Source organism: Macrotis lagotis, chromosome 2 (assembly GCF_037893015.1).
Source record: "Macrotis lagotis isolate mMagLag1 chromosome 2, bilby.v1.9.chrom.fasta, whole genome shotgun sequence".
Taxonomy (NCBI): Eukaryota; Metazoa; Chordata; class Mammalia; order Peramelemorphia; family Peramelidae; genus Macrotis; species Macrotis lagotis.
This window is the reverse complement of record NC_133659.1, coordinates 42,227,379-42,252,532: the sequence shown is the minus strand read 5'-3', so window position 1 is coordinate 42,252,532 and position 25,154 is coordinate 42,227,379. Positions and strand designations below refer to the sequence as shown.

The following is a 25,154-nucleotide window of genomic DNA, read 5'->3' as shown; positions in this document are numbered from 1 at the left end:
TCAATCTACATTCCCAAGCCTCTACATTTGTTTTTTCAGGTTCTTTCTATGAGTTCTCTTCCCCTCTTAGAATGGAAATTGCTTGAAGAAAGGAACTGTCACTCTTGTTTGCTTGTGTTGGTATTTGTGCTTCATCTCTGTGCCTTCACACGCTCCTGGCCGCCCTCCCTTCTCACCTGCACTCTTTAAATCCTTAGTCTCCTTCAGGTCGTTCAGGTGTTACAGTCAGTAGAAAGCCTTTTTCCTTTACCCTACCTAATTAATACTTTTCTACTGTTCCCCATCCCAAAAAGCCTCATCTAACTCCTTGAGATAAATATTCTTCCAATGGACATTAAAGCTAGTGCCTAGCCCCAGCCCAGTGTATTGCTCATAGTGGGCAGTTAATGAGTGCTTATTGAACTGTTGGGTTGAATGACTCAGTAATGAACCTGCATCTGTCATTGAAGGCAGTGAGATATTAAAATTCCATACATGCCTAGGTTCTTTAGGTTATAACCACTGTACAGTGAAGAACAATAAGAATAATTGTCTTTTGCATAGAATTTTGTTTTGTTCCATACAAAATGCTTTAATTTTCATGCCTTCATTCAGATAATTATACAAATACAAACATTTAAAGGGTTAAATTCTATTTCAGTTCATGGCTCAATTCATAGGAAAGTTGAATACAGAAAAGCAATGCATGCACAGAATATGTCTGAGACACTATTAAAAATGATAACACTTGTTCATTTAAATCTCTGAGAATAGACTGGAATAATCATCCTCTGACAGAATTTCATTAGAAGGGTCTCCGTTTATATAATCATAGGGCAAAATCACCATTTTACAGTGAAAGGGGAAAAAAAGCTCTGACTATATTTGCAGTACATACACTATACATAAATACAAGAACAACACTTACATAATATTAATAAACTTATAACAGGTGTTGTCTAAACACTGCATAGTTTCTAAATGCAGAAGAAACTATTGGGAAATTAAATCTTTAGATGAGCTTTGAAGAAAAATTTCTTTGCAATTAAAAACTCTGAATAGAAAACAAAAAAGATTTGAAGAATTAATGCATTCGCTTTCTAGTCTTACAGGGGAGTTTTATCTTTCACAGTATGGGACCATCTTTCTATGGGCTTTGAGAAAAAGTCTTCTTTCCCCTACATCCCAGCAAAATGAATCAGGTGCTGTGCATCTGTTCAATTTCTTGTTCAGAGGCTCCAGTCCTAGACTGAAAATTTTCAGACTATGGGGTTGGTTTTTAAAAAGAAATTTTTACACAGAAAGATCTTACGACCCAATTATCATATGTACTAAAGTAATGAGCTAATAATTGTTAAGGGGTGAGGGGTAATGCCTTGCTTGATTTAGCCAATGATCATGTTTTTCTTTATTCTCTTGTTTCTTCAAATATAGCTGAGAGAATTGTTCAAAAGAATATGATCTCTGAATTGACCCCCCCCCCCAACAAAAAGTGATGTCTAGACTACTACTAATTATAACAGGTGGTAGGTGGGTATCTTAAAGTGGTCTTATCTGATCTCTTCACAATACAGAAAGTTTGGAGCAGGCCTTTGGCAATGGACAAATATAGATTGCCAGGTTTCTTTCTTTTTTTCCAAATAGACATATTATAATCTATCTATCTATCAGTCAACAAATAATTGCATTATGATACAATATGACACAATAGATATCACAATGTTTTTCAAGCTGGTTTTGTGAATACTTCTGTCACTTCCTTTAGTGAGTTACTTTGTGATGTGATGTAGTATGTTCCACACAGATGTGGAAAAAAGAAATATGAAGAATTTTCTTCAGTCACCTTCCCTTTGGTTGTGTTTTTTTTTCTTTAAATTTCCAAGGTGACAGGTCATAAGAAATAGCCTTGTATATAGACACCAGTGCCTCATTTTGATGGTATCTATGCAGTGTAATACATTTTAAGAAAGATGTATGACCATCATTATAAATAGAATAGCTTGCAAATTCCTCTATGGAAACCAAGTAATTCAAAGATTCAGTTATTCAGGATGCAAAAATTTCCTCTGTATTTTAAGCTAGCCCTTAGAAGGAATGAATTTTTCATAATGGTGGTGTTTCAACCCTTTATCAATTATTATTAAAATATGATGAACCCTCCCCATTTGGGGTGAGATGGAAAGCATTGGCACTAGCTGCGGAGTGCAGTCACATCATGAATCTGAGGCTCCCAAATAGCTTATACCTCCCACTCTACCATCTAGCATCATTTTTTTTCTGAATCTGCATTTTATAGTGAACAGCTAATATGCCTTTTACTATCCTCTGACTTTGAGTGACTTATTTCTTTATATTTCTATTTATTTTACTTTATTGTGTAGAGATAGAAATTTCATGTCTCAACAAAATACCTTTGATAGTTAAGATTGCTTTTGTCAAGGGTCTTTTCAAGAGCCATTGTAATCTTGATATTCTTATGAAGCATCATCAATTCTTAGCATAAAATAGCTTTAGTGAAGAGCTATAACATCACAAGCATGTCCGTCAGACCTGGGACTTGTCACAGAATTAATAGAAACTTAATAGACATAGAAAACCAATGGCGTAGGATCTGTAGAGCTTGATTTGTTGTTCTTCAGTCATTTTCCAGTCTTGTCTGACTCTTCATGACACTATTTGGGGTTTTCTTGGCAGAGTTAGTGGAATGGTTTCCATTTCCATTTCCTGAAGAGAAAATTGAGGCAGTTTGGGTGAAGTGAGTTGCCCAGAGTCATACAACAACCAAGTGTCTGAGGCCATGAACATGAATTTTCATGACTCTAGACCCAGTGCTCTATCTACTCTGCCACCTTGTTGCCTTGAAGAACTTAGAAGATTCCTTCAAAGATGAAGAAACTAAGGTTAAGTGAGTTGTTCATCTCACTAGAGGCTGAACTATATTTCAATTCCAAGTTCCAGGCACCCAGTCCTGTCCTTCTACCCAACTATTGCTTACCAGAACCATCCCCTGTTCCCTCAAGGACCTTTACACTTTTCCAGATATTCTCCAGGACATAAGTCCTAGTATGCTCTTCTCTATAGCACTCATAAGCTATACATTTTAAAAAAAAGATAATTTAGAATTAACTGAAACTATGTTTTGCTTATAGTTTTTGACTTCAACATGAAGAAAAGTTGGTTTCAAATTTGGAGTTTTTAAGAATCAGTTACCTGCACTCTAATTTTAATAATTAGCATGTTAGCAATAAAGCTGATCTCCAAAAGATTCACAAAACTCTGAAGCAACCAGTAGAAAAATGTATTCTAACTTGAGTAAAAGGAATTAGAACCTACAAATACTAGCCACATATAGGTATATGTTGAAAGCACCATCATTATTTTTCAAGCGTTTTCATTGAGAGAAAGTAATGGATTATCAAGTGTGTCATTTTTCTCTTTACAATGAAGTATCTAATTGGTTAGCTAAATGACAGGATCATAAATTTAGAACCAGAAGGTATATTTTTGAGTTCATCTGCACCAAATCCCTCATTAAAATAAACAGAGGCTCAGTGAGGGTAACCCAAGTCCTGTGATCCTGATCAAACACTCTTTCCTCTGGGTCACCCCCAGATATCCCAGTGGAATGGTCCTGGTGTTTCCCAAGGATATGGGGGCCTCTACTGTAACAGAAGTCAGTCTTTATCAAACCTGTCAACAGTTTACAAATGTAGCAATAAGATCTTATACCAATCAAAGTCTATTATTCATTAGATTTCTTTGTTGAAATGAAATAAAATTTTTATCCAGTCTCTAATAAAAAGAACCTTGACTACCCTAAGTTGTTATTTCTAAAGTTCCTCATAATATAACAATAATAATAATAATAGTTTATATAATTATTTAATGTATGTGTAAAACCAGTGAACAAAGACACTATGAGGATTGAATAATTATACAGAATTTTAACTGATATAGTTATTTAATTCCACAATAAAACAAAATTTTAAAAAATTGATTTTATCTTAAAAAGTATAATAAATCAGAGGACAGTGATCAGTTTTAGCAAATGTATTATTTTGTGAACCAGGTGGTGGTGTTTTTTTAACCACATTGGTTGCTACAAATTTTCAACAAACAGAGGATGGAAACTTCCTGTTTTGTGTCATTTATTTAATATTTTTTTCCATGAATTGGATGCATATTTTTTAAATCATCATTTTGAAATTATATATTAATGTGTGCAGTTTTACAATCAGATGAAGCAATTATAAAAAAGATTTAAATTGCAGTTGACCTTTAGTAATATGTCCCCTGAATTCTAAATTGGTTTAGTCATTTATGAAACCCCACATAATTTTTTTTTCAATCCCTCATTTCAGACAAATGGCCAAGACTAGATTCTGAATTGTCAATTGAGAGTTACATGAATCGTTTAAAGGCAATTTCACGCCCATCTAGTTTGTTCTAGGAGAGACTCCTGTCTGTCAGCTGCCACTGATATTGCTTTGTCCCTTTAGTAGAAAAGAAGTAACTGAACATCAGAACTATCTCATGCTGTAAGGAGTTTGAGGGGAAAATATTTTTTTTAATTATATGTCTGCTCTTCATTGGCATACTCAATATATACTTGGAGAACTGAACCATTATGGCGCCAGTGCCATAGATAGATAAATGGTTATAATACCCCAGTGTTTTATCTTGAAGAGTCATTCACAGATCACTATAGATTTGAAATCTAAACCTTGTGAGGTCAATGGGCTAGTCTTCAGAAATCCATCTCATGAATTACTGCTAAAGAGCTGTATGTCAGTACCATTGGAAAATGTTTATTTAACACATGGACCAATAACTGTTTCTGTTCAAAGTGGAAGTTGGGGAGGTTTAGTCAATAGCTGGTGGATGCATAATTCCTAGGAAATTAAGTTGAGAATGGGTTTCACAAGCCCTTTCATCTAGACTTAGATATGTATCTTGTTCCCCAGTGGTTATGAGAGACATTTAAGAAATAGTTGAATTAATGTAATCATTTTAACTAGAAAACTTTTTTTTTATTCTGACCTGTATTTTATTCCCTTCTCTGCCGCAAACTAGTCTGACCATCTCTCTCTCTGGACATCTGTTTCCTCATGCATGGAATGAACTGTTTAGCAGAGATGATCCCTAATATCCTTGCCAACCATGAAGGGCATATGCTTATTCCCATTCCTTGCCCTTCACTGCTAAACAGTTCACCTTACAACCATCTTAAGGAGGTAGATGCTGTTAACATTCATATTTTACAATTGAGGAAACAGAGGCAGGTAGAGGTGAAGTGAACTTGCCCAGGGTCACACAGCTAGTGGATGTGAACTCAGATTTTTCTGACTCCAGCTTCAGCACCATATCCATGGCACCATCTAGCCTTTCTGTTCAGTTAGATATTGTGAAGAAGACAGGTGATCTGCAGTCAGACACCCTACAGCTCTATTAGGGAGACAAGAGACTTAGGCATTTGAGAATACTTATTTAATTGAATTAGGACTGTTGGAAAATACCATGTTCCCATCATCATCAAATGGCAAAACATATAGGATATTTAGCAATTTGAATTAGAAGACTGAGGTTGAAGGAACAACTCAGTCAAGTCTAGAAACACTTTCTGGGCAACCCTGGAAACACATTTGGTTCTTTTCATTGTCACCCTCAGGGATCATTGAATCATGTTTAATTGATCTCTCTTCTGTCCTCTTTATTCCCTACCTTGTTGGATACTTATTCTTGTGTGAATCATCTTCCCCTCTTAGAAAGTAAACTCTTTGGGCAAAGAAATTGTTTTATCCCCCCCCCTTTATCTCCAAGGCCTGATTCATTGTAGACTCTTTGTAAATGTTTGTTGACATCTAAAAACCACAGTTAGAATCATGGAATGATTCCTTCTCTTAGAACCTGAAGGGCACATTTACAAACTGAAAGCAGTTAAATCTTAATCAATCAACTTGGGCATCTTTGTTCTCATGTTCTTTCCAGTGGATCTGGGATCTCATGGATGTAGCTTCTCCCTCCACCTTTCAGAAGACATCCCTGCCTGCCCTCCCTGTGCCTTTGCATGTTTCCTCCCCCCCAAAAAAAAGTGACAGTTAATGGCAAACCCTAAAACTTCTTTGCCATTCGCATTTGTCTATTTTTGCTTTTAAAATTCATAGGTCTTTATTGCAGTTATCTTGCATTCCATGCTGGCTAGCTGCCCTTCTGTGTTAGAGAATAATTTTGAATTTGAGAAATTGTTTGCCCATGTGAAGTGGCTTGTGGGAGCCTAAGAGGACTTTCTGGGTGCATTTCACTTAACAATTCTCTTTTCCCTCGAAGGCTAAATTGGCATTTGCACATCTGTCTTCAGAAGTGGTTCTGAAGCTGTGGACTTTAGGTAAGTGAGCAGGAGCCATAGGAGCTTCTCAGAATGCTAGGGGAAATTGAAAAAGGCCCAAACATTAAACATGTAGAAATACTATTGACACCTCTTTAATTGCTCTTCTTAGTTATGGTAGAAGGAAATTGTGCCCTAGGCTCCACCTGTTTTAATGTCTATAAGATTTATTGTTTGATTAACCAGAACAGTTTCCTTATGTTTACCCTCCTTATTTTCTTATTTTTCCCCCTCTGATAAAAAAAAATCTACCAAAAAAGGGGAGGGGGACAGAATTTTTCAGGTCAATATTGAGGCCTATCTTTATGCAGCTGAGATGGGGAAGCATCCCAACCACTTACAACAGCTCTATGGTATAGGCTTTACTCAATTGATGTTACTAGTAAAGAACCATAATGACTCTCTTTGCCATGCAAGGTCCCATCGTGTCTTTTGTTAAATCACTGATAAAAATCTTACTCCATACAGTGTTAAGCTCAGAAAACTGGGACACTCCACTGGAGTGGACAGAGAGAGTGCTCAGTTTGAAGTCCCCCTCGGCTACTCTCTCCTTTTGTTGTGACCTTGATCAATCACTTAACCACTTGGGGCTGCAGTTTCCTTTCTGGTAATACGAGGGGGTCAAGTTCTGTAGTCTTTGGAGTCCATTTCTGCTCTAAATCTATGATATGCTGTGATTCCATTATGGAACCTCACCAGGCCTCAATTTTGTCACTTACAAAATAACTTGATTGGGTTTCAAGAGGTTCGTTCTGAACATTAAATGTGTTATGTTGTGCTCTTAAGTTATCAGACCATTAATGGTTGGTTACTCTTTGAATCTGGCCATTCATCTTATTCCAAATTCACCAATTATACTACTGCTGACTCACATTTTTTCCTTTCTTAGAAAGATTTTTTTTAACTTAACAAATACTAAATAAAATTAGCATCTCCATACATATAGCAAAACAGGAAAAGGGAATTTTAGATGAAACCGGAACATTCTACTCCACACTTTCCTCTTCTATCATATGTTCTAAGATGACTTGGTTACTTCTCAAAGCCCTCATGATTTCCTTCAGAAGCAGATAATTGCTTCTTTCTTTTCTGTGAGGATCAATGGCTCTTATTCTAAGAACTGGAAGAGACTTTAAATGTCATCGATCTAACATCATCATTTTACAAGTGAAGAATGTAAGGCAGAGAGGTTGAGGGACTTGTCCACAGTCACTCAGCTAGTCAGTATCTGGTGGGATGGAGGAGATTCAAACCCAGGTCTTCCTGACTCTAATTTCAATGAAACACTCTTAGTGCATTGCCGGGGGTGGCTAGGTGGTGCAGTGAATAGAGCACGGGCCTTGGAGTCAGGTGTACCTGGGTTCAAATCCGGCCTCAGACACTTAATGACCTAGCCGTCTGGCCTTGGGCAAGCCACTTAACCCCATTGCCTTGAAAAAATCTAAAAACAAACAAAAAAACATAGTGCATTGCCACTCCAGAACAGAAATTTCCCTTGATTGGAACCTCTAAATTTTTGAAGGATGAAATTACTGTTAAGTCAATTGAAGATAGTATTGTCCTGCTTTGGAAAAATAGAGAACTCTTAAAGATAGCTAGATAATTGAAGTCTTCCATACTGTACTGTAAGATGCTTCTAACCATACCTGATCAGTTCCCAAACTTCATGTCTTCTTTCTACTTGGTCTTATTGATATTACCAAAAAAAAAAAAAAGACTTAGCACAATTCCTTTCTTTTAGTACATGATACTCCTCTTCTTTATCATCACCACCACTTTCCCAACTACCTTTTAAGTAATACTCTTTCTTTTGACAAGGTTTATCGTTTCAAGATCATATTTAAATCATGAGGTTTTTTTTTTGGTTTTTTTTTAGTCTACCCAGTCTTGAATTTGGGAAGTCAAATTTGCCTTTCTATTAGGATTTCAGATTTATCTTGTGTTATAGACATATTTTGGTCCTTCATCATCTTTTTTTTCTTTCATTTTTTTAATTTAATATTTATTCTCATTTTGTACAATTAATGTTATTTTTACATTAGTAAAATATTCCTGTTTAAGAGTGAATGAGATACCCCCTCCCCCCATAAATATAGACTTGCTTCAGCGATAAAGGGAAGAGAAAAAAATTAAAATTAAAAAAAATAATAGTAATAATTGTAGGTATGGCCAGGTGGAGCAAAGGACAGAGCACCAGCCCTGGAGCCACGAGCACCCGGGGCCAAATCTGGCCTCAGACACCCAAGGATCACCCTGCTATGTGGCTCCAGGCAGGCCACCCAGCCCTGTTTGCCCTGCACTCCCCCCAAAAAATAATAATAGTAAAAGATGTGCTTGAGTCTTTGTTCCAACACCAACAACTCTGTTGTGGGTGGATCACATTCTTTATGATAAATCCATCACAAAAGTTCCTTCCATATTTTTCCAACGTTGCCAGTGCTGATCACAACTCCCTCCTTTCTTATTTCTCCACTACCATGTACTATATTTTCTCTCTCCTTTCACTCTGACTCTACTGTAGGGTCGCTGAGTGGCGCGGCAGACAGATCCCTGGTCCTGGGGCCAAGAAGCCCTGAGTCTCCCTACCACCCCTTAGGCCCAGAATCCACCTGGCCCTATGGTCCCGGACAGGCCATCCAATCCCAGCCCCTTGCAATAAGTAAAAAAAAATGTGTTATATCTGACCACTCTTCCGCCATGGTCCATCCTCTCCTCCAACACTCACATCCCCCCTTCCCCCTGTCGCCCCCTCTCTCCTTCTTACTCCAAATGCCTATACCCCATTGAGTATATATGCTGTTTCCTCTCCTAGCCACCTCTGATAAGGGTGAAGATTCCCTTGTTCCCCCTTGCCTTCCCCCCTTCCATATCATTGCAATAGCTCATTATAATAAAGAAAAATCTTATTATATGAAATATCTTGGCCTATTCCCCCTCTCCTTTTTCTTTCTCCCATTACATTTCCCTTTTTTTCTATTGACTCCATTTTTACACCATATTTTATCTTCGAATTCAGCTTTCTCCTGTGCTTCAACTATAAAAGCTCCCTCGACCTGCTCTATTAACTGAGAAGGTTCATATGAGTATTATCAGTGTCACTTTTCTATACAGGACCACATGCAGTTCATCATCATTAAGTCCCTCATATTTTCCCCTTCTCCTCCAATCTCTATGCTTCACCCTAGTCCTGTATCTGAAGATCAAACCTTCTGTTAAGCTCTGGCCATTCCAACAGGAACATTTGAAATTCCCCTGGTTCATTGATAAGTCCATCTTTTTCCCTGGAAGAGGACATTCAGCCTTGCTGGGTAGTTGATTCTCGGTTGCATTCTATGCTCTTTTGCCTTCCGGTATATTGTATTCCAAGCCCTATGAGCTTCCAATGTTGCTGCTGCTAAGTCCTGTGTGATCCTGACTGCAGCTCCACGATGTTTGAACTGTGTCCTTCTGGCTGCTTGTAATATTTTCTCTTTGACTCGGGAGTTCTGGAACTTGGCTATAATATTCCTAGGGGTTGTTTTTTTGGGATCTCTTTCTCACGGGGATTGGTGGATTCTCTCCATTTCTATTTTGCCCTCTGCTTCTAGGATATCAGGGCAGTTTTCCTGTAGTAATTCTTTGAAAATGATGTCAAGGTTCTTTTCCTGATCATGACTTTCAGGTATTCCAATAATTTTTAAATTATCTTTCCTCAGTCTGTTTTCCATATCAGTTGTTTTTTCAATGAGATATTTCACATTTTCTTGGTTTTGAAATATTGATTCCTGATTTCTAGCAAATTCATCAATCTCCCTGAATTCTATTCTTTGTCTGAAGGATTTGTTCTCCTCAGAGAGTTTTCTTATCTCTTTTTCCATCTGGCCCATTCTGATTTTTAAAGCATTCTTCTCCTCCATAACTTTTTGAACTGTTTTATCCATTTGACCTAAGCTGGTTTTTAGCATGCTATTTTCTTCAGCATTTTTTTGGATTTCCTTGACTAGGCTGCTGACTTCATTTTCATGTTTTTCCTGCATCTCTCTCATTTCTTTTCCCAGTTTTTCTTCTAACTCCCTCATTTGATTTTCAAAGTCTTTTTTAATCTCTGTCATAGCCTGAGCCCAATTTCTGTTTTTCTTGGAGTCTTTAGATGTAGGAGCTTGTGCTTCCTCATCTTCAGACTGAGTATTTTGATCCTTTTTGGGCTCATTTGCAAATATTTCTCAATTGTGTTCCTCTTTTTTCTCTACTTGCTCATTTTTCCCAGCCTGCGCCTGTTTTGGGGGTGCTTCCTGAGCTTTTGGGACACTCCCACAATGGTCTCAGTGTCCTCCCTCCTGGTCTGTGAATGACCATATGCGCCCCCCTCTGCCATGGGGCCGAGGTGGGGGGGGCCTGCTGCTCTTCCGGGGGGGCCTAGACTGTGATCAGGATCTGAATGTGGTCAGAGCCCCAGAGTCCTGTTCCCGGGGCAGAGGACAGAGCTCCACAGTCTCTCTCTTTTCACTCCCCTCCCTCAGTTCAATGGACTCATATCCTGGGGGCTCCTGCTTACCCTCTCCGCCTGCTCCTGTTTCCTGCATCTGGAATGCAGTGGCCAGGCAGCTTGCTGTGTGCCCTGAGGGCTGGGCTCCACGTGCTCACTTTGGCAGAGGTCCGCCTCTGGTCCCCCACTTTGTGCCCGGTGCTCCCCGGGGCGCAAGTCAGGAAACTCCCCCGCTGCTGTGAGCCACGGCTCCCACCGTCCTGGGGCTGCCTCTGGGAGGCTGAAGTTCTTTGGCTCTGGCGGGCCACCCCTCTGGTGGGCCACCTCTCTGTCCCCAGGGAGCAGAGCCTTTCTGCTCTTTTCCAGGTTACCTTGAGTAGGAGAGCTGCCTCACTGGGTCCCTTTGTGGGTTCTGTCTCTCGAAAATTTAGTTAAAGTCCTTAGTTTCAAAGATTTATGAGAGAGCTCCTAGGACACCCTACACTCTTGTCACCATCTTGGCTCCGCCCCTCACCTTCATCATCTTTTTCTATCATTCTGGCTAAACTTCAGCTCCTCTCTGTAGTATCCACTTTGGTTTTTTGGTTTTTGGTTTTTCTCACTCCTTAATTTGAAAGCCATTTTGATTTGGTGATTTGTATGATATTTTTAAAGAGATTAAAAAAAATCAAAGGACATGCTTAGAATATCATTCTACCCTAGATAATATCAGTAAAGAAGATAAAGTGATTTATTGTTGACATGCTCTGTGAAGTAAACTTTCCTTTCAAACTTTGAACTAAATCCCAGTGTTTTCTGGTTCTTTCTAGACCCCTCCAAAATTTTATTCTTTGTCTGTTTTCTATTACAGAAAGGGCTATCGCAAGACATGAAGTGCGCGAAATTGAGCAGAGGCACACGATGGATGGTCCTCGGCCAGATATAACTTTGGATGAGGAGGAAGACATGGTGATCATTTATAACCGAGTCCCCAAAACGGCAAGCACTTCATTTACCAACATTGCCTATGACCTATGCGCAAAGAATAAGTACCACGTCCTCCATATCAACACCACCAAAAACAATCCGGTGATGTCCTTGCAAGATCAGGTGAGCTCTAGGCGGACTGCCCATTGAGGTGGGCACTCTTGAGGGTTTAGGGCTCAGCCCTACTCTCAAAGAATATCTCTTTTGGAGGAAATGTGCATGTCTTATCTCTTCTGTCTCCTGCAAGTGTATGTCTTAAAGACAAAGATGGTGACCTGGTGTAACTAGAATCAGGGTTTGTACCTAGAAGGAATTCAGGAAAATGTGACACAATAGTTTTTTATCCATTTCTGTCTTGGACTTGGAGGCAGGGACTCTGACTGGCTGTGCAGTCACTGACTGCAAGTCACTTCACCCTGTTGGTCTCAGTCTCCTCATCTGTAAAATGAGCTGGAAGAGGAAATGGAAAACCACTCCTGTATCTTTGTTAAGAAAATCCCAAAATGGCCTCATGGAGAGTCAGACACAACTGAAAGGGCTGAACAGCACAACAAAAATATTTGTTGAATGAATGAGTTGTTTTCTTTTAAGTATAACAGCAAAGTAAACTCCCCAGTTAAAGTCCTTCAGCAAAGCTCCATGTTTTTTCATAACACCAAAATAGAGATTATATAATTAATTGGTTCTTTTCTACAAACACTATTTAGCACCATTGAATACAAGGCATTATGCCAGACACTGAGGATAGAAAGATGGGACGATGACCTAGTCTTTGACTCCCAGGAGGTTTTAGTCAAATGAAATAACACACATAAACCACTTTGTAAATCTTATAGTATTATATAATTAACCTGAGTGATTTTTATTATTTAACAGTATAGGTATCACATTCACAGTATATTATTATTGTCATCGTCCTCATTATTATTTAATAATGATAGGTCTTTTATTAATTCAAGGAACTACAATTACATTGGATGGACTGCACCATCCACTATTGAACTTGAGGGTCTTTGAGAGGGCTTGGTGATATTATTATTCTTCAGTCATTTCAATTGTGTCCAACTATAATGCTTCTGACCTAGAATTGATTAATTTATATAGCCTCTATTTTGGTGCTGTGAAATAGGATGCAACTTTGCTGAAGGATGTTTAATTGGGGAATTTACTCTGCTTAAAAGAAAACCATTCATTAAACAAACATTTTTGTTGTGCTATTCAGTCCTTTCAATTGTGTCTGTCTCTCTGTATCACCATTTGGAGGTTTCTTGAAAAATTATTGGAGTAATTTGCCATTTTCTTCAATTCATTTTGCAGATGAGGAAACTAAGGCAAACAGTACTTAATCTGTTTAAAACTTACCTTAGCAAAGGTGGGAAAACTGGTGATACATGAATTCAAACTTAGAAATTTAATTGGTTTTCAGACAAATAGTTCATCACTAGATCCCTTTGTGACAGAATGTGGTATGTCACTATTTCTTAATTAGTGATGTACTTACTTTTTATTTGAAGAATACATGTATAAAATACATATATAGAAGATTATAGGCAATAATTAGGACCTGATTTGAAATTTTTATCATCTCAGCTTAACTGCTAGAAACTTTTGTGAATGATTAATCAAAGCTTCAACAAGTCAAGAATCATATCTTTTTAATTCCTTGTAACCATGGAATCATAAAATCTCAGAATTAGAAGGGATTTTATGGAGTCACACAGTTCAATGCCTACCTCAACAGGCATTCATGCTTCTACCCTAAAGATTTCAACTCCTTTACAAATTAATAATATTGTAATTTTTGTTGCTGAAAAATGGAACCATTTCCTTCCATCTTTGTCATCTCTGACAGGTGGTCATCCAAACCCTGAATAAATTGAATTATAGGAAACCATTTGTCTCCCAAAGCATTGTACTTAATAAGTATTTGTGAGTGATTAAATGATTTGATTTTAAGAAAGGTAGGAAATGTTTAATAAAATGTCAAGGGACAAAAAATAATTTACAAATCACATTATAAACCATCTCATGCAAAATTCAAATAGCTTTTTTAGCAGGAAAAAAATACCATATGTCTCCATGTATAAGATGTACCCTTGTTTAGAAAAATTTGGTTCTAAAAACTGGGAGCATTTTATACAGTGGTTGTAGTTTTTTCCTTGCATTTCTCGCCTTTTCGCGCTTATTGTCTTTGTGCTCATACTGGTATATCAAGTTATATTTTGCCAGAAATGGCTCAGAAAAGATTTTTGTCCATTGCTGAGTTCAAGTTCAAAGTGATCGTGATCCAGTTTGCAAAAGTAAATGGAAATCATGAACATCAGTGTCCTCCAATTGAGAAAACATTCCAAGACTAGCAACAGGAAGAAAAAACTACTAAAGACGCCCTGCAGAAGAAAGCCATGAGAGATGAGGAAACCAAATGGGCTGATTTAGAGAGGGGCTTGAAGAGATGGATTGAAGAGCAAAGGGCAAGTGTCCATAAACATGGTTCAGCAGGAGGCCAGAAGCATTACTGATGAAAAAGAAGTGACTGATTTCAAAGGAGGACACCACTGGTACTTCAGGTTCATGAAACAGAATGGAGCAAACATCCATGCACTAGACTTGCCCAAAAAAATGCCTGAAAGCTACAAGCAGAAGGTCCTTGAATTTCACGAGGAATAAAACTTGAGTTCAATAACTTTATGTAATACATTTTTTTTTCAAATTGTGGGCCCCAAAATTAAGGAGCATCTTTTACATAGGGAAATACGGTAAATTAGGATTAAAGTGACTTTAAGTTACCATTTACTATATAGCAGACTAGCAAAATAAATAAAAATTGTCAACTCCAATGATGGAAGGTGAGGAAACAGATTATATACTGTTGATGAAGTAAATGGGTTCATTCTTTCTGTATTATGAACTGGCTTATTGAAACCAAAAGCTGTAAAAACCATTTTTTTTTGGACAGTACCATTTGAGAATAATGCCCCAAAGAAATAAAGAGGACTTGAACCTGAGATTTCACTGGAAAGAAACTCCCTCTACTAGTGTAGGTCAACACAACATCTTTGCAATTTATCATTCTTAGAATTTACAGGGTGTCCTATAGCAATATGTGTGTGTGTGTGTGTGTGTGTATTGCAAGCAATAGCTCACGTAGATAGATAGCAGTGGTTCACATCTCTCTTGCTTGCCACTGATGCAGATTAAAATACAGTTGGGAAATATTTAATTAAATAAGAATACAACAAAATATTGAAAATGCCACATTTTAAAATTAATTCTTTTTGCAACTCACAGGAATCCTTAATGATGGCTTCATGGCCCCCAATTCTTTTGACTTGGATACTATTGACCTAGGTTCAGTGACTTATCCAGGGTCATACAGCCAGTTTTGTGTCAGAGGAAGGATTTAAACTTGGGTCTATCTAAGAGGAATGGATCTCTATCCACTATACTACACTGTCTTTCCTTGCCTACAACATTTTTTTTTTGGTGACTGTTGGGATGAGTGACTTGTCCAGAGTCACACAGCTATTATTTTTCTGAGACTAGATTTGAACTCAAATCCTCCTGTCTCCAGGACTGGTACTCTTATCTACTGTACCACCAATCTATTCCCCCTTTCCGTCAACACTCATAAACATTTATGTGAGAGAATGGATGAAAGATGGACAAGAAATTTGAAATAGTCTCTTTGGAGCCAGGTGTCTTCTGAAAGTGTCCTTATTAAGAAGCATTCATAATAGACCTATAATTAGGACGGCATTTTCTCTTTACAAAAAGAGTTAAAATTGTTCCATTATAACAGAATGAACTGTTATCACACAATTTGGCCTAAGTATACTCTCCGTACAGAAGCAAAAGAATGGAATAGCAGTGGCCCAGAAGGGAAAGATAGACCTGCTTTGGCAGGAGGCAGTTGGCGAAGCCGGTCGTCTATGGCATGTCATCTGTCTCTGTTATTCTTGGCTGCCGCACACTGCACTCTCACTCACTCCTTTTCACATCCCCAAAATCTCCTGCCCTCTGCTAAACCAAATAAATCTGCTAAATGAAAAGAAACACTAGCTTATTTAGCTAAGTGGGTCATAAACACTATACATTATGTAATGTTGCATATCTCAAGGGAAGTGCACAAAGAATCAGATTTTTAGATGGCTTTCAGCAGGTTTTCTATCCATTTGTGTTGCTATTTGTCCAACTTCACGTTTCTATAGGAGTGCTTTCCTGATGCCTACAGAACAATTTGGAATCCCCTCCATCCTGCTGTTTAGCATCCCCCCTTCACTCCATTATCTCTCTGTGAGGCCTTCCTGTCTATTTGGTGGATTGGCTGATGGGGGCATCGATCATTTTATCTCAGAAGCATAAATTGACCGAAGAACCTAAATATGGCATTCATAGGTATCTTTGACTCATACATTTTCCTAATTTTATTTGGTTGAAAAGAAACTTCTGTTTTTCCTCTCAGTGACTTGTTAGTGGTAGAGAAAAATAAATTGAGCAGTGGGAAAGAAACATAAAAGCAGTTGAATTGAATATAGAATAATGGGGCTTTGTGGAAAGACTGGGGATTGGTCTTGAAAACCCTGGTAAGCAAAAAATGATTTTAGCCTATATGTGGTTGTGGTGGTGGTTCGGTCATTTCAGCCCTGTTTGACTTTTTGTGGTCCCATTCAGATTTTCTTGGGAAGATACTGAAGTGATTTTACCATTTCCTTCTCCAACTCATTTGACAAAGGAAGGAACAGAGGCAAACAGTGACTTGTCTAGGGTCACACAGCTACTAAGTGTCTGAAGTCAGATTTGAACTCATGAAGATGAGATAGGCTATGGAGCTGCCCTTTAGCCATTTAGCTTGTACATTGGTCCAGTAGGATCCTAGACAGTGGAGAGGGAATGGGCATTAGAAAGTAAAACATCCCTGTCATTTTACAAATGACAAATTACAAATGTGAGAATGAAGTGACTTGCCAATTGTCACACTACAAGTAAGTGGACATGCTGGATCTAAACCCAGGTTCTCTGTATCTCTTCACTCATATTCCTCTCAGGAGTTTTAAAACCACTTTTACTTCATTTTGCATCACTCATTTGCTCCCCAACAGCCCTTCCTAATGGGAGGGAATTATTACAGTCCATTTTAAAGCTGGGTAACCTAAGGTCCAGAGAGTTTAAGTAGCTCACCTGAAGTCAATCCCAGGCTGGCAGCTCTAAACTCTGACTCACCTTGGTCTTGAGCCAGTTCTGTTTCTCCCCAAACTTATTCTTGTTTGACACTTCCCTCTTTCTGTTCATTTCTTCAGAATCATCTTGAATGGCCCCTCTCTTTCATCCTCTACATTCAGTCAGTGGCCATGATAATCCTTTCATTTCTTTGTCATTGGTGTCAAAGTAATTCTCAATCAGATCTTAAGGATAGGGCAGAGGGGCACTTGGGAGTGCGATGGACAGCATGGTGGCCACAAGCCTTGTGTCAGACCCCTACTCCACAATCTCTCTGGCATTGTTCTCCCTCTGGAGATCTTTACTAAGCCTAGCTCCTTGTAGACAGGGGAAAGCTAGGTAGTGTGGTAGATAGAGTGTAGGAGTCAGAAAGATCCAAGTTCAAAGCCTGCCTCATGACCCTGTATATGGCCTTGGTCAAGTCTCAACTCTGGGTCTCAATTTTCTCATCTGTAAAATGATCTAGAGAAGTAAATTGTGTCTTTGCTAAGAAAACTCCTGAAAGGGGTCAACAAATAATCAGACAGAACAAGAGCTTGTAAATAGTTACCTACTTGGTCTTTACCACTGGTCCAATCTGCTTTAAGGCCTTTTATATGTGAAATCATACATAGGAGTAGTACAAAATCAAAATGAAATAGGAAAAATATGTGCACATATATGTTTGAGAATGAATTCAGGGAGATCATCAAGGCTGTGACCTGCCTTATAATAAGTTATTGATAATGCCACCTCTACTTCTTTTAAACCTATGTCTTATGATTTAAAAATTGCTTTCTGTTAATCTTTCTTTCTCATATATTTAATAAGTAAATTTTGTTTTAGTAGAACAAACAAAAATCAATTATATGTTTCAAAAAAATTAAACAGAGCAACATCAACTTATGATTGCAATTGATTCTCTATGTCACCTACCCATTTGCAATTTGTTACTTGTTACATGAAGGGAAGTAGTATGTCTTGAACTAATTAAGGACTACATATGATTTGCCTTTGCATTCTTTAAATTTCTTAAAGCAAACATACCCCTTGACATGCCATACAACATGTCATACAACCTTTTGCTTTTATTGAATCATTGAAATTATCACATTCATCTATTTAGTACCCTAGCTATTCTTATTTTGTTTTTGCTCTTCGAGTATTCAGAAATCACTCCTCTAATCTCAATTTAATAGCCTCTTTTTCTGGATTCACTGTGAGAGGACTATGTTAGCATTCTCTTCCAAACCATTCTCTGCATTAAAGTGTTTATGTTATATTTCAGTCTCTCCATGAGAATAAGTTCCACAATTGTCTATTTCTATACATCATTGTGGTTATTACCAAAAATCTGCTGTCATGTTCAGTTGTCATTGAAATTGATCTATTGGGGAATTTACCCTCATCTCATTTATGTGCCATTTTCCTAAATAATCAAATGAGATTAAATGTAAAGCACTTTTGAAAATCTTAGAACACTATATAAATGTTAATTCTTGGTATTGCTAAACAAAGAAAAAGCTCATAGAAGTTCATGTATTTAGGAAAGATTATTTGAAAAGCTTTTTTTTTCCCCTAATGGATCTCCCTGAAGGATCACAGTTGTTGAAGTACAGGACAAAAGTAGGCCAATCTATCAGCTTCAGGCCATGGGTTGGGGGGCCCCAGGCAGAAGCACCTTTCTTACCAACCAGTCTTCTTTGGAATTACTTCTTGTCATTAGCTCTGCTCTGGCTCTCCCTTTCTGATACCCTGTCAGTGTTTCTGGGACCACCTTGCACACCTGGTGGCTCATACACCTAGACCCTGCAGCAAATCCCAAAGAAGGAAGAAAAGATGGGGCACATAGCTGCTTAAAGGGAGACCCCTGCCAACCAGGGTAATAACCTTAGAGCCCCTCTCCAGGCCACACGTGTCAGTAGGAAGGTTGATGTTGGCAGGTGATTAGAGTGACTTATTCTGCTTTGTATCTCGCTTAGCTCCTAGCACAGAACCATGCACATGGCGAATGCCTAATAAATGTTTATTGAGTGGACTTAAATGTGTATGCTTTGTAGACAGTAATTATGAGCCTTGTTGCTAACCTCCTGAGCCTCTTCTTATCTTTATTGTAATTGGTGTGGTGTGTGTGTGTGTGTGTGTGTGATGAATTAAAACCCTGAGACAGAGTTTCTGGATATTTCATAATCTATTAATTAGACTAGTTGGCAATCAATACATTCCTGGTCATTGGTTTCTCTTGGTAACCAAAGACAACAGAGGAGACCTTCAAACATCTCTATATCCCTTCTGAAAGTAAACATCAACCCTAGTTGGTGGACATTGAATGAGGAGGTTGGCTAGAAGTCTTCAGCTCCTCCTGCTGAGAACTGGTTAGATCCTGAACTTCAGCTGCCTCCACCCATCTAGGCAGGGGAAGCTATCTCCATCTGGACTTCCCTAAACTAGTTTTCTCCTTATTGGACCTAAAGTCTAAAAGAGGCCAATCAAGCAGAAGGGGTTCTCCCTCCAGACAAAGATTCCCCCAGAGTGACTTCTGTTTATACTATCAAAAGAAATCCCCCCCACACACACCAGTTGTGTAGGATCCTGCCCAAGTAATGTACTGGGAGCAAATTTCACTTCCTAGTCTTGCCCTTCAGAGACTACTCATTTTCCCAGGAGTTGAGTTTTAAGATAAAAGAAAAAGGGTAGATCACAAGTGAATAATTAGTTACTAAAATAATAGTATGACATTAATTTATTGTATATATTCATATATATGTATGTGTGTGTGTGTATAGAAATGTATATGTATTTGCACAGGCATCCTCAGAGAGTTGTTCCTGTGCTTTCTATCCCCATCATCTAGCACAATACCATCTAAGTAAAAGTGCTTTACAAGTAGTGATTGTTATTCAAACATTGAGTGGCTATATTAGTTTTCCGAAATATTTGACATGGTATGGAGCAGCATACCCCTGGTCATGATATTATTTTCCTCCATCAAAATGTACTCTCAAAAAAGGTCAAAGAATATCTGTTTATTTTATCTTGATCTTTTCTTAATTTCAGGGAAAAATATGAGGCAAAAAAACCTTTTTTTTGGAGTTTTCACAGTTTGGAATGGCTTTGGGGTTTGGTGGGAGGGACCCTAGATGTGGTCAGGAAACCTGCCTCTTGTCTTGATCAGTTGTGTGACCATGGACAATAAATCACTGAATTTCTGTGATGTATTCCCTCATCAGTGAAATGTTTAGTTTTATATGAATGAATATTCTCTACTGTGCAGAGTCATCATGAGGAAAATCCTTCGTAAACCTGCAAGTGCTCGCTATATACAGGCCAGGAATCGACTGGTTTCTGAAGAATTCGTGTATATTTGGATGGCTTTCCTTGTATATTTCCAATGAAGGCTAGTTCTTGCCTGAATTGGGCAAATGTAATCTTTTTGACCTCAGCTGTGCTCTTCTACCATTGCAATGGATCACTCCCCATAATTTTATTGCATTTTGTTTTTCAGTTGTACCCAACTCTCAGTGACTCCAACTGAGGTTTTCTTGGCAGAGATACTGAAGTGATTCGCCATTTCCTTCTCCAGCTCATTTGACAGATGAGGGAACTGAGGCAGCGAGGACTTGTCTGAAGCCAGAATTTGAACTCACAAAGATGAGTCTTCCCAATTCTAGACCTAGTGCCTTTGCCTCAAGTTCACTTCACCAAATATTTTAGATAAAACATTATTAGAAGTCAGTTCTCTGGAAGATATAGTGTATGTAGTCTGTGCCTTGGATAGTTAACTAAAAGAAAAGTCCAGGAGAGTTAGGTTTTTTCCTTTTGTTTTGTTGGTCTTAATTTATTAAAAACATTTTTATGAAATGATGTCAGTCAAGGTGATGTTATGTAAGGTCTTAGTTTTCTTTCTTTTTTCAAATCCATGACACTTTTCCTCCCAGTCTTAGGATACTTTACTTTCTTTGCCAAAGCTCAAGTATTATTTACTGTCTGGAATTTTACCTGTCTCTCTTGAAGGCCTTCTGAATAGAATTTAAGATTTCAGTGTCTCTCACCAAACTTACATTCAAAGTTAGCCAAATAAGAAAGCAGCTCTGAGCTATTTTAATTTCCTAAAGAAAATGATTTCTCTGGACGTTTTTTGTTTACTCAAACAGTTAAATCTAAAGTCCAAATATATGTCAAATTAATTGCTGACATCTCATGAATCAGGATTCACATATATAAGAGACCTATTTAGCTATTACTTCAAGTCTCGCCAATGGCCCAGGTAGGTTCCCCTGCCCCAAGCAGCTGGATCAGGATGAAGAGGAATCAAGTATTGTTATATGTATCATGTGGCCCAGATGCAGACCATTTGATCGTTACCTGCAGTCAGGATATCTGGCTCACCCTTGTCTCTACTGAAACTGTAAGGCTGTATGAGGTCAGGGAGGAAGGAGAAAAAAACTCCTAAGTATGGGTACAGGGGATTTCATTTTCTAAAAGTCATTTTTTTCTTTTTAGGTTTTTACAAGGCAGTGGGGTTAAGTGGCTTGCCCAAGGCCACACAGCTAGGTAATTATTGTCTGAGGCCAAAAGCCATATTTCTTATAACAAATTATTTAAGGGGCAGCTAGGTGGTGCAGTGAATAGAGTACCAGTCTTGGAGTGAGGAGTACCTAAGTTCAAATCCAGCTTCAGACACTTAATAATTACCTAGCTGTGTGGCCTTGGGCAAGCCACTTAACACCATTGCCTTGTAAAAACCTAAAAAAAATTAAAAAAAAAAAATAAAAAATAAACTATTTAAAAACTGAAAATAAAAGTTTAGAGATTTGGTCCTTGCTATCCTATTCTTCAAGATTCAAGGGAAGAGGTCATTATTTATTGGGAAGTGTGATCCCTAATGCATCAACAGTCAGAAAACAAACAATTCACTTTCTACTCATCCAGCCTTGGGCAGGTCACTTGGGCTCCTCAGTTTCCTCATCTGTCATAGGAGATGATTAGAACTGAATCAGGCCTGATATCCCTTCCAAAGGGTCTCAGATCTTATACTCACCTGGTTTTTTGGAGAATAGGCCCATGGGTCTCCACACTTAGATATTAACCTCCACCACAGGGTTGGGACGGGTATAACTCACATGGATTGAAGTGTAGTATACATGTCAGCTTCTCTGGAGGGGAAGAATTTATGAACTTTTCTTTGTAGTTCATCTGAGGATGTGAAAAACTGAATAAACTCATATGAGTAAGGGAAGCTAGGCAGCACAGTAGGCTTAGAATCTGGAAGACTCAGACACTCGCTGAGTGACTGGGCAAGTCATTCACCCTATTGGCCTTGGTTTATTCATCTGTAAAATCAACTGGAAATGGAAAAGATAAGCCACTCCAAGATCTTTGCCAAGAAAACCCCAAATGGATTCCCAAAGAGTCAGACACAACTGAAAAGCAACAGAACAGTAACCACAGACAAGCAGGCAAATGTTTCTAATGCCAACTTAAAATACTCTGTGATATTATTATTCTAAATAATATAGTTTTACCCTCTAACAGATCTAAATGGGTGAGGGGCATGAGGGTCAACCTAAAGAGATAGATCTTCTGAGACTTTTCATGTCAATTTTTTAGACACACCAGTGAAGGAGGTATGAAAATGGAGTACATTATCCCTGCCCTCGGAGCACTTACATCTAGTTGGAATGAGGCAGGGAGACCAAGGAAGTAGGCTTTATGGATGGAGCAAGGTGGGATTCTTAGAACACATCTATTTAGCACCTAAAGTCTGACCCTATTGGTGAGATGAGGCTGAGTGAGTCTAGAGAGGAGAGGCCTCCTCCTGGATGTTCAGGTGGTGAGTGAGTGGTATGGCCAGCACTGAGAGCCAGACTCTGGACATCCTTACTACCACTTCTCTTTCCTCTCCACTGTGTCATATTGAATTAAGCCTTTTGTTTGATGAAAATTGGTTATCAGACAAGGTTCCAAAGTGAACCAAATTGCTTCTTGTGCAGAGAGAGAATGGAGTTTGTTCTGGCCTCAAATGGATTCTCAGTGGTAGTGAGCACCAGGGCTTTCATCAGAGACCATTTCATGGTGGTTTAATGAGCAATGATCTGCCCAGAAAAACAGTTTCCTCCTAATGGGTATCAACAGAGGAGCTTTTCTCCTCATTTGTTTAGCCTGTGCACTTGCCTATATTTGCCAGAGGAGTAGGCTTGGGACAGCATAAGCTTGAGGGTTTTTTTATTTTTTTATTTTTATTTTTTGCAAGGCAGTGGGGTTAAGTGACTTGCCTAAGGTCACACAGCTAGATAATTATTAATTTTCTGAGGTCAGATTTGAACTCAGTTCCTCCTGACTCCAGGGCTGGGGCTCTATCCACTGTGCCACCTAGCTGCCCCTAAGCTTGAGTTTTAATTTCTTTTTTTAGTATCCTCTATTCAACTCTCACTCAGACATTTGGATGAAAGTACAATATTTCCCATTAATTGTAAAAATTTCATTTGAGCAGCATCTGTTCAGACAGTTATGAAGTAACTAGATTGTCTTCTCCCAAACCATCTTTAGACCTTCATTCAAATTTTGCTCAATTTTCCTCCCTACATCAGGGAACTTCCCTTTCTTTCTTAATCTTTTCTTATAAAGCAGTTTTATAACAAGCCACATAAGGGATGTTTATTTTAAGTAAATGAAAGAGTAGGAGTGAGTGGAAGAGAGTAGATAGTAATTACCCAAGTTAATAGTAGTACTCATCCAATACATAGTAATTAGCCAATTGGAATTTGGCCAGGATCGGCAGGCTGACATTTCCATAGGTGGTCAGGAAAAAAAGATTTTTTTTATTTGTTTGTTTCTTAGTCATCAGTCATTGCAATTTTGAGTTTGATCTCATTCAGATAAAGTGTTATAGATTCCTAGTGGAACAACCTTTCTCACCTCTTTTCTAGAGAATTGGTTTTGACCCCAAAATTAGAAGTGACTGCTCCCACCCCACCTGGTTTCCCTAAAGGTCTCCTACCTGGTCACTTGCTGATCTAGGTCAGCTCTGGTTGTAAAACCTGATAAAATCATTGCTTATATTGGTTCTGCTCTAGGCTGACCATAAAACCATCTCTTTTCATGGACCTTAGCTTACGGCACCTTCTGGAACATCTTGCTTTTATAGCCTGTCTCAGTCATGGCCAGAGAGTTCCTTTTGAATCATCGTCACCTTTCTTCTCCTTCTCAAGCCCAGTATTTTCAATTTTCCCCAACTTCATCTCATCAACTGGTTGATCAACATTTATTAAACACCTACTGTTTGCCTGACATTGTGCTAAGCTCTGGAAAAATAAAAGGGGGAAAAAACAGCCCCTGTTCCCAAGGACCCCCAGTCTGGTGAGAGAGACAGCCTGCCAATCCCCTAAGTCCACCAAAGAAGCTTGCCAAATTCATTGGAAGTCATCATAGAAGGAAAACACTCAGCATTGGGAGGCTCTGGGACATAAGAGAAGGAACTGAGAAGAATTCCAAGAGTGTGATGCAGCTTTGGAAAGTGACTCAAGGTAGACGATGAAGAGGCTTGTGCTGGGACAGCCCATCAACACAGAGTTGAAGAGCATAGAGTGGAGAGTAAGGTGTAGGGAGGGGTCAGTTTATGAAGGACTTTAAAAGCCCAGGAGTTTATCTTCAGTTCTTGAAGCAGAAAGGTGTTTCTGTAGATTATGGAATAGGAAGGTCCCATGATCAGATTTGAGCTTTTGGAAAGTGGTAACTCATTAAGGACAGGTAGAAATAGGAAGAAACTGGAGGCAGGGAGGCCAGCCAGCAGGCTGTTCAGATAAATTTTGTGGTCTGCTTCCTACCCCATCATGTTTGATTTTTTTCTCTTTCTAATTAAATTTTATTTTATTTCCATATTTACATTCTTCCCATCCCATCTTACCCCACTCCCAGTTGAGAAAGAAAGGGGAAAAAAACTTCGTTAGAAACATGTATGGTCAAGTCAAACAAATTCCTGCATTGACTATGTCCCCAAATTTCCAACACTTCCCCAATCAGGAGTTGTGTAAGCATATTTCATCTTGAGTCTGTAGCTGCTGGTTACTTGGGTTTGGTTCTGCCTATGAGGAATCATTATTCAGACTTGGGAAAGCATGGGTAGAAATGAAACAAAAAAATTATTTAAAAGGTTACAAGACG

General features: G+C 38.5%; 1 protein-coding gene across 3 annotated transcripts in view; it reads left to right on the top strand.

The window, feature by feature from the left end:
* HS2ST1 (heparan sulfate 2-O-sulfotransferase 1) overlaps nt 1-25,154 on the top strand; it is a 219,507-nt gene that overhangs the window by 158,412 nt on the left and 35,941 nt on the right. For all 3 annotated transcript variants that reach the window (XM_074221754.1, XM_074221755.1, XM_074221756.1), the window contains exon 2: nt 11,680-11,918. In XM_074221754.1, coding sequence (XP_074077855.1) covers nt 11,680-11,918 — 239 coding nt within the window. The remainder of the gene's footprint in view (nt 1-11,679; nt 11,919-25,154) is intronic.